This window comes from Orycteropus afer, unplaced genomic scaffold (genome assembly GCF_000298275.1).
Source record: "Orycteropus afer afer isolate SDZICR_OR568_19922 unplaced genomic scaffold, OryAfe1.0 scaffold00071, whole genome shotgun sequence".
Taxonomy (NCBI): Eukaryota; Metazoa; Chordata; class Mammalia; order Tubulidentata; family Orycteropodidae; genus Orycteropus; species Orycteropus afer.
The window spans coordinates 7,512,813-7,523,582 of record NW_006921658.1 but is presented as its reverse complement, the minus strand read 5'-3'; the positions used below and the strand labels follow the sequence as shown (position 1 = coordinate 7,523,582).

The 10,770-nt window shown below is 39.3% G+C and overlaps 1 protein-coding gene across 1 annotated transcript in view; it reads right to left on the bottom strand.

Moving 5' to 3' along the window:
• ELOVL6 (ELOVL fatty acid elongase 6) overlaps window positions 1-10,770 on the bottom strand; it is a 233,388-nt gene that overhangs the window by 5,210 nt on the left and 217,408 nt on the right. The window contains exon 3 of the mRNA XM_007940750.1: window positions 6,733-6,884. Coding sequence (XP_007938941.1) covers window positions 6,733-6,884 — 152 coding nt within the window. The remainder of the gene's footprint in view (window positions 1-6,732; window positions 6,885-10,770) is intronic.

Below are 10,770 nucleotides of genomic sequence, written 5' to 3'. Positions count from 1 at the left end.
TGACTGCTAACCAGAAGGCTGGCGGTTCAAACTCACCAGCCACTCCTCAGAAGGAAGGTTGGGCAATCTACTTCCATAGTGATACTGCGTTGGCAACCCAAGGAGGGGTCGCTATGAGTCGGGCCGACTCGATGGCACATAACAACAACAAGTGAGAGTGAGGGAGCTCTGGTGGCGCAGTGCCTGAGGCACTTGACTGCTAACCAGAAGGCTGGCAGTTCAAATCCACCACTTCCTGCCTCGGAAACTCAAGGAGGGGTCGCTATGAGTTGGGAGAGTGAAATGTTATCGTGGTTTTGATTTGCATCTCACTGATGGCTATGACAATGAGCATCTTTTCATGTTTGGTGGTCATTTGAATGTCCTCTTTGGTCAAATGTCTATTCAAATCCTCTGTCCATTTTATGACAGGGTTATTTTTCTTTTTGTTGTTAAGTTGTCAAAGTTTTATATATTTCTTGTTTATCAGATTCTTATTTGAGATATATTGGGTATATGGTTTCCAAAGATACTCTCCTAGTTGGTAGCTTATCTTTCTGCTTATTTGGTAATGTCTTTTGATGAACAAAACTTTTTAATTCTTATGAAGTCCTATTCATTTATTTTGTATTTTACTGTTTGTGCTTTTGTTATTAGATAATCCACTGTTAAAAGCTAGGCCTCACAGTGTTGCCTTTGCTTTTTCTTCTGATGATTTTATGGCTTTAGTTTGTGTCTTTAGGTCCTTACTCCATTTTGAATTTGTTTTTGTGTATGGTGAGGCCTGGAGCTTGTTTCATTTTTATGCATGTGGAAATCCAATTTTCCCAGCACCATTTATTAGAGAAATTTTTCTTTCCCCACTGAATGGACTTAGCACCTTTGTCAAAAGACAGGTGACCATACATGTGTGAATTTATTTTTGGACTCTCAATTCCGTTCCACTTGTCTATGCATCTATTGTTTTACCAGTACTTGTCTATGCATCTATTGTTTATTTATTTATATTGTGTTTTGGGTGCAAATTTACAGAGCAAAATTTGTTTTACATTCAACAGTTCATGTACATTTGCTTTCATGCTCTGGTTATCATCCTCAACCCTAACCCACTCTCCTCCCCTCCCTTCCTTGTGACACCCCTCCCTATGCCCTTCTTAACTATGCACTCCTGTCTGTCCAGTTTTCCCTCCATGTGAATGCTGCCCATCTAGTGCCCCACAGCCAACCGCTCCCAGGGATGTCTCTGTAGAGTAGGTGGGTGCATCACCCTGGGTTGGCTGTCGTGCATGTAAGTCTTTCTACTGTTGGGCTGAGAGCCAGTCCTTGGGAGTGAGTCCTATACCAGGCCTGAAATGTATCCCAGGGCCATAGTTTTGGGTGCCCCTCTAGACTCCATCCAACCAGTAATTGTCATTATCGTGTTTTTGAATTTTGTTCCACATTTTTCCTCCCACTCTATCCAGGATCTCCAGTTTTGATTCCTTCCTGAGTGGTTGGCATTGGTAGCTGGGCACTATCTAGTTCTTCTGGTCTTGAGGTCCATCACATCCTTGGACTAATTGCTTCCAAATGCCCTTGATTTTCTTCACTCTTCTTTGTTTCAGATGAAAGCAGACCATTAGCTGCATTTTAGATGGCTGCTCAAAAGCTTTTAAGAACCTAGTTGCTACTCACCAAAGTAGGTTGTGGAACAAGATTTTTATGTATTATATTGTGCCAATTGAGCCTGGTATCCGCCAATACTATGGCTCTGAGTTGGCAGGCCTGAGTACCGGGCTATTTTGATTACTGTAGTTGTATATTCTGGCTGTGCTTCTCCAAAGACCTATTTATTCAATCTTCTAGAAGTCTATGGTGTATTTAGTGATTCTAATTACTTGATTGGGAGGAGTATCTTGAAATTTTCAAAATAAAATTAATTTGAATTCATTTAAGAATTTTTTTCAGAGCAAATACACAGGATGGTAGATGGAATAATGAAGATCTCCCAATAATCATTCTGGAGCCTCTCAGAAGCATCATTGCAATGTTATATCAAGGTCATTATCCCAAGAAAGCTGCTGATCCAAGAGTGGTTGCTTCCTTCAGGCAAGTAGAAACTGACATGGTTCCAGAGGGACTCACCAAGACTTCTCATGGTTCTTTTTGTTATTTCAGCTGAGATAGAGTTTCTTCCTCTAGGGTAACTACACAACATCACATTTGATTTATCATGAGCCAGAGTCATGCCAACTGTGGTTTTTACAGGCTTGTCAGAAACTACAGCATGACCCGGAAATGCAAACTATCTTAGAGGATATGTATCTGATGCTGGCCAGCCAGTCTTTTTTTTTTTTTTTTTAAAAACCAAACCAAAGGTCCAGCTGACATTATGTAAATGATATTGGTCAAGTATAAGCAATAGGACTTTTAACTCAAATATTTTAATTATATCACTCTTTGGTTCTTTTTTCTTTACCGTGATCTCTCTAACACTGATGCAGCTATTTCCAATCAAGAGGTAGCTTTGCAGGCAGGGATGGTGTTCCTTGTAACCAGGTTTGCCTCCTGAACTACATACCTCCTGCCTGTGTGCCTGGTAAGTGCAGGTCTCTATGCAGCTAAAGAGAAGTCTATCAACATTTGGATCTCCTAGCATGCTCATGGCCACAAAGAGACACAATGCCTACTCTGAGTGTATAGTTTGTCACAGACGGCTGCACTCCTCTTCGCAGAGTTAGCTGCAGTGTCGCTGAGTCAGAGTTTCGAAAACAATGACAAGCTCAACTGAGTAAGGACCTAGACTCAGAGCAGATGTTTCCAAGTTTTAACAAAACCAAATCTCAGCAGGTTTTAATATAATTCTAATAGTAGGCGCTCAAAGATTTTGACACACAAAGCAGGTTGGTGGCTCTCTTCCCCTCACTTGTTCTAGTAGATTGTAACCCTATAATTCACTGAAATGAGCTCATTGTTTCTGCTGAAACAGAAAGCTCTTCTTGCTATCAAGAGTTTAGTGAAAACTGCAGGCATGTGAGTTTTTTTTTTGGAAAATACAGCTTCAGTATTGAACATGAGGAACTGTACTTTCCCCTTAATAAACCCTTTCTTTTCTGGTGCTGAGATAAATGAAAGGCAAGACTTAGGGCCTAAAAATAAGAAAAGCTCCAAATAATCTAAATAGATAAATCTTACTTAATTAAATGCTAGTGAAAAAGTTTTCTATGAGTGAAAAGCTAAGAAGGAATTTAACCTCCAAAATGAAAGAAAAAGCATCCAAGCAAACGTGTCTATTCCCTAAGTGAAGACTTGAGGAGTCACTGTAGTGTTTCAGAGACAAACTGTACTGATTTTTGGATTTGTTTTGACTTGGCAGTTTTTTTCTGGAAGGCTATTATTAAATGAGATCCAGAATATTTGAAGGGAAATAAATCTGGTTTTAAAATGGAGAAAGGTTCTCAGGACATTGTTGTTGTTGTTGTTGTTATGTGCTGTCAAGTCAAACCCGACTCATAGCAACCCCTCCTTGGGTTTCCGAGGCAGTATCACTACGGAAGTAGGATTGCCCAACCTTCCTTCTGAGGAGTGGCTGGTGGGTTTGAACCTCCAGCCGTCTGGTTAGCAGGCAAGTGTCTTAGCCACTATGCTACGAGAGCTCCCTCTCAGGACATAAACATATCTATATAATGGATCTGAAACTGCCTGATGAATTTGGGTCACTAACTAGCCTCACTAAAGAACTATGTCAAGATTAGGATAGTGTTGGTCCCTGCCCACCCCACCCCCAACTCTTTGGACCATTGTCAGCACTACAACCCCTATTTTAACTGTGAAGGGATGGATTATTTGGTATCTGGCCTACAAACTACTGTATTGAGTGAGACTTCTCAGAGAAAGGAATGTTAATAATGCCAATAGTACAGTATAGCAGTACTCCAATCCACTGCACGTGGTGGACTTGTGTTGTGGATTTCTGTGGGCTCAAGAGGAAAGACTCTGTGTTCAGTTATATTGTCTGCTATAAGGCAGTTAGCAGCCCTGGTGGCTGAGTGCTTGGCTGCTAGGTGGTGGTTCCAACATACCTAGTAGCTCCACAGGAGAAAAGAACTGGTGATCCACTCCTGTAAAGATGACAGACTGGAAAAACCTATGAAGCAATTCTACTTTGTCACTTGGGGTCACTGTGAGTGAAAATGGATTCAATGATACCTAACAACAAAAACAACACAGAGTAGTGGAGACTGGCACATTTGTGTTTAGATTAAACTAAGATATGGGAGATTCATTAACACCATCAAGACCCACAAAATAATGAGACAAAGGATGACAGCACTAATATGTGTTCTTTTCTCAGAATCCTATCTCTAATCACCACCATAAAACTTTGATTTAAATTTGGAATACAAGTAGAAAGGGACCACTATGGATAGGGTGGGGTAGCTCTTCAATGAATGATTACTCCAAGAAATAGACAGGACTATTTTCACTCTCAAGGCCCTCAAGTACAACTAGAGAGCTCAGAGCACAGACAAGAAGTTCTTGCAGGAAAAGGCATTTCTAGAATAGATTGGAGTTTTTCCTTTGCAAGCTGAGGCTTATGGGCTAGAAGCACAGAAACAACATTTCTGTTATTTTTTTGTTTTGGTTTGTAATCAATGTTGAGTAGTAAGAGTTGAAAACTAGAAGTGTTTAGGACGGTATGTAGGGGAAATAGTATGTTTCAGGCTATTACCACATTCCTGTATTTGTAAGTCACTCCCGTATCAAAAAAGATTGAGCAGGGGATTATAGAGGATACTTAAAATACAATAAAATTCACTGCTATTGAGTTGATTCTGATGCATAGGACCCCCACTGGGTTTCTAAGGCTGTAAATCTTTACAGAAGCAGACTGCCTCATTTTTCTTCTATGGAGCAGCTGGTGGGTTCAAACCACTAACCTTTTAAAATACAGTAGGGTGACATAAATTAAAAGTCAGGAGGGTGGGGTATATAATTCTGAACCTGTGGAATTCTCAAGTGTTAATAATGTATGAATTTCTTTTAAAGAAAAAGCCACAAAACCCCAAGAATAAAGAGTACACATTCTTAGATCAACTCCAGTTTGACAAGAAAGCTCTAATTCAGAAACTATGAGTCTAATTTAAGTAAAAAATATATACTTAAATATATATTTAAGGGGAAAAATATATCTGGTAGAATTTTTTTTTTTTTTAGATTGTCCATAAAATGAAAACACAGTATCAAAATATTCTTAAGAAATTTTAAATTTCTGAAAATATACATGAAGGATTTCCAGCATCATGTCCATTTCAAAATTTGAAAATCATTTCTCTACTTTAAGATTTTATTCCCGTTGTCTCAATTCAAGTACAGGAAATAGCCTCCTGGGGCCTGGTTCATAAAACTCATATAATAAATTTCCCTTTTAGATAAAGTAACCATTTTATTTCAACCCTATTAAAAGCCTGGCCCATGGTAGGTGCTTAATGCAAATTTATTGAATAAATGAACAAAAGAATCCATACTAATGCATTTCACTCTGTTGAATGAAAAGACTCTGTTTCCATAGGCTCTCTGTGTATATATGTGTATAAGTTACCGAGTTATTTTGGATTAAGTGGAGGACCAATCTTTGTACTACTCCCCCTGATAGAAAAGGTTTTCAGAAAATGTTTTCTTCTGCTGTTCTTCCTCCGCCTTTAACATGGTAAGACAGTGGTCAAACCTGGAGTTCAAACCAACTGCCAGCTACTCATAGGCAGGAGATGTATAGCATCCACTAGAAAGTAGCTAACTTACATATCAGAAATATCATATCCTATGTGAATAGACATTGAACTCATGGCGCCTTACAGAAAGACTGTTGATAGCCTATAGGTGACTTAAAAAGAAATTATGACCTCTAACTCTTTTTTAGGGTAATCAGAGATGTATTATAAATATAAATAATGATTTTGAATTGAATATGTACAGTAAAAATTAAGGAACCCATATATATTAATTTGTGGGATGGTGGCCACGACAGTCATGGATAAACTTGAAGCTTATTATCACCAGCCGAGTCCTTTTTCTGGCAATGAAGGTATTTTCCTAGAGAATTGTACCTAAGTCAACTCCTTGCCATTTACATTTTTCACTGTCTGCTAACCTGTGCCATCCTTATATTCAAGATTAAAAAGAGCTGAAGGAAAAACCTTAGGAGTCTACAAATATAGCCAGTATTTTCTATAATTTCTAGAAAATGAACTACATTCTCCTTCCCCAAGGCCAGTCTCTTTGATGATTAACATCAAACACCACCAGAGACCAACCCTTCACATTTGTTAATGAGAACATGAGGATACCCAAATGAAAAGCTTAATTTCCTATTCTGATTCCTAATTCCAGAAATGAAATTTTGTTTAGATTTGGGACTTGGAAATAGCTTTGTTGCTTGTCTCCCCCCATATTCAAATATTAGCTCAGCTGTTAATGGGCCTTAGAGAAGGGGCTGTGTATATTTTATAAGCCACTGGAAGTGTATTTTTAGTAATGCTTAAAAATCTGCATGTCAACTATTTTGTTCTTAATCTACACAATGTACAATTATTTTAAAAAGGGAAGGGGAGCACAGAAAAAGCAAGTGGAAGTCAGTCAAGAATCCAAATTCAATAATTGTAACTTTTCTGCAACCAACTAAATAGATGCTTCAATTTTTTTTTTTTTTGAAAATGAAGATTGCAGGTATATGAATAGCTGCAATGAAAAGAAGAAAGGCAAGAAAGCACTCACCTAATTCAGGTGCTTTGCTTAGCACAAATGCATATGCCCAGAACTTGCTGACAGGTCCATTGTAAAAACTCTGGTCACAAACTGACTGCTTCAGGCCTTTGGTCATCAAAATGTACACCATATAAGCACCAGTTCGAAGAGCACCGAATGTACTTCATAATGAAAAGAGAAAAGAAACAACATTAAGGAAAATAATTTCACTTCTGACATTAACTATACCTAGAAGACTGGGTTGCCACTGGTGGAAAATAAGCACAGATGAATCACAATAATTTGCATTTACCCTAAACATGATATATGATACCACTTGCTCTTCATCAGTGTCACAACAACAGGAATGAAAAACAGGAATAGATCCAGAGCAGTTTATCATTATCATGATAAACTTTGATAATCTTTGTATTTCAGCTTCATAATGATCCCTTGCAGTTGAGATGGTATCGTTGCAAACTCTGCCCTATTTCCAATTATTCTGATTCTATCCTCTGAATATCTCTGTTTCTCTCTTTAATCGAACTCATCCTTACCTGCACTGGCTTTATCACCCAGGCATCTGTAGCCTCTCCTTGGATTCCTTCAGCAGCCTTCAACACTGTCCTTGGCTTCCCATTTCCCTTCTCTGTGTTATTGCCATCGAATAAATTCTGACTGATGACTCCATGTGTGCAGAGTGGAACTATTTTTTAGGGTTTCCAAAGCTGTGACTTTCCGGAAGCAGATCATCGGGCCAATTTTTTGAGATACACTTAATTGTTTGTGTCAACCCCCCTCTAAGTCTCCCTCTTAATAGCACTCCTGTCACCAATCCAGGGGCCTTCAGAAAGCCCACCCAGGTAGACATAAATGCTTACTCCTCTGAGCTCCCCAGAGATAAAATACCTTCCTTAGTGTATAAACGATCTGAATTTTCTTTTCTCTTACTTACAGCCCAGTGTTTCCAGTGCATATACCACACAAGGTCTGATTTTCAGCAGGCTTTTGAACAGTATTAACATTTTGTGCAGAAGTTCTTCTGTGGCTATATAACACATCTAGTCATAGATAGGGAGCTCTGGTAGCATAGTGCCTAAGGCACTTGACTGTTAACCAGAAGGCTGGCAGTTCAAACCCACCAGCCGCTCCTCGGAAGGAAGATGGAGCAATCTACTTCCGTAGTGATGTTGTTGTTGTTGTTGTTATGTGCCGTCGAGTCGGCCCCGACTCATAGCGACCCCTCCTTGGGTTTCTGAGGCAGTATCACTACGGAAGTAGGATTGCCCAACCTTCCTTCCGAGGAGTGGCTGGTGGGTTTGAACCGCCAGCCGTCTGGTTAGCAGGCAAGTGTCTTAGTCACTATGCTACCAGAGCTCCCGTGGTGATACTGCCTCGGAAATCCAAGAAGGGGTCGCTATGAGTCGGGTCAGACTCGACGGCACACAACAACAACAACAACAACAACAACAGTCACCTGCTTTTATTATACTAGTGGGGGAGATCTCAATGGCTTTAGCACAAATCCAAAGCAATAAAAACAAATGACACATTTAAAAAATGTATTAGTATCTGCTTATTAGGCCCAGATCGTAATTTTTCTGAACATTTTATAAAGCAACCTCTTCCCTGTTGATACCCAGGAATCACACAGCCTGGAGTCCTTCTTCTATATTTTGCTGTTAGACAGTGTGCTCCACACATAGTAGAACAGATCCAATGAACGTACCTTTGGAATGGCTACTTCCCTTTCACTGTCCTGAGTCTCAAAATCATTTTAGCTCAAGTTTATCCATTTTCTTAAGTATCTGCATAGTTTAATTTTTTCTCAGTTATTAAATATTTATTGGTATTGTGTTAGATGGTGGAGTGCCAAACATCAACAAGCTAACTCTGGCTGGTGGTGGTGGTCCTAGAAGACTAGAGAGGAAGTGATATTTGAATTGAGTGACTAGGTATTCACAAGTTGGGGGATTAGAGGTAAGGAAGGCATTTCAGAGCATTGTAGAATCGAAAATGTTGATATCATGGTGACCCACAATATTGCTGACAACAAATGTATATAGCACATATTATTGTCCCATATCTGGACATAAGCCTCCCTCCCTAAGCTCTGAACAATAAGCCTGACAAAGAACAAAAGACAGAGGCGCTTTCCATGGAAATCGTCAGTGCCAGCTATTGGACCTATGTATCTGCAGGCAAAGGCGCATTGTTGGGATGTGATAATGCTACTGTTGGGGAGCAGTGGGAGAGCTGCTTGGCCAATGGGATGATTGTTATTTGTGGGAAGCCATTAGCTCTGCCTCTGGCACATCTCAGCCACTGCACACTTTGGAACCATGTGGCTTTTATTACAACTGGGCACAATACCCTTAGACTGTGGCACTTTGGCAAAATACACTTTAAGGCAGGGAGACATTTTTTCCTCCCTAAGTTATATTACCTCAAGAGACAGCATGATGCTGTAGGCAAATATGCTGCTACTCCCAGTCCTTTTCTATGTGTGTGCAGACATTGCTAATCAATTGTGATACTATGTCTGGATATAGTATCAAAGTTCTTCTTAACTACTCTAAGTTACTATTAATAGATGTGTTGTAAATTGAAGCCTTTATAGTCCAAGCCCCATTACTTACTACTTTCACAACTCAGCAAGTTACTTTACCTAAGTCTTCATCTGAAATGAAGATGACATTATCTATAATTTGCAAATGAGTTCTATAAATTTTTCAACAATTTAAAGATATTTACCCTAGAGCCTGATAGATGTGCTCAATAAATTATTATTTTTATTTTATGGGTGCTCTGGTGGTGTAGTGCCTAAGGCATTTGACTGCTAACCAGAAGGCTGGCAGTTCAAACTCACCAGCCCACTTCTTGGAAGGAAGGCTGGGTAATCTAATTCCGTAGTAATCTGCCTTGGAAACCCAAGGAGGGGTCGCTATGAGTCGAGTCCAACTCGATGGCAGTTTTTTTTTTTTTTTAATTTATTTTATTACTATTTATGATTATTGTTACTGTTGCTGTTTGAAATTTTCTATCCTTCAACTTTGAAAATCACCTTTAGCTCTCATCTTATTTTGTCACGCAACAGAGGTTAAGGCTGATTGTCTCTTAACTGAAAATCAAAGAAACTGCTATGCAGAGATTTGATTTGTACCGGTGATCATTCATGTTGTTCTTATTGCTTCCATTTATCTCTGTGGAGCATTTTATTGCATAAGTCAACTTGCACATGCAGTAAGATATAGCTAGTTAAGTTCACAATAGGAGGAGAAATGAACACTTTCCATAGAACTTCATGAACATCATGAAGAAGAGAGGATGTCTGAATAGAAAAGCATCTGGTTCACGGGAAATTTATCTTTAAATCAAATGATAAATATTATTCTACATCAGAATAGACAGAGTGAGGAGGCAGCAACAGTAATCCATATAAGGGGAGGTTGGATAGGCTTTGAACAGCTAAGGGAAGACAAACTTATCTGTCAGTTTGTCCTACTGTGGTGATGTTTACTGTGAGTCTTGAGGCTGTGCCACTGGTGTTTCAAACCCAGCAGGGTACACATGTTGCACATGTTGCAGCGTGGCTTGAAGACTAAGACACACTAGAAAGAAGGAAGAGGCCATCCACTTCTCAAAGAATTGGCCAGGGAAAACCTTATGAATAGCAGAGAAACATTGTCTGATACATTACTGTGCAACTTTATGAACAGCCTGGAATCAATGTCCAATACAGAGGAGGAGGATGAGTCACTTAGATTGGAAGGCTCTCAAAATATGACTGGGAAAGAGCTACATCATCAGAGTAAAACCAACCTTACTGATATGGATAAGGCAAAGCTTTTGAGACATCCATTTGCTGACATGGCACGACTCAAATTGAAACAGCTGCAGACATCCATTAATAATTGGAACGTGGAATGTATGAAGGATGAATCTAGGAAAGTTGGAAGTTGTCAGAAATGAAATGGAACACATAAAGATTGATATCCTAGGCATTAGTGAGCTGAAATGGACTGGTTTGGGCCATTTTGAGTCAGACAACCATATGATCTACTATGC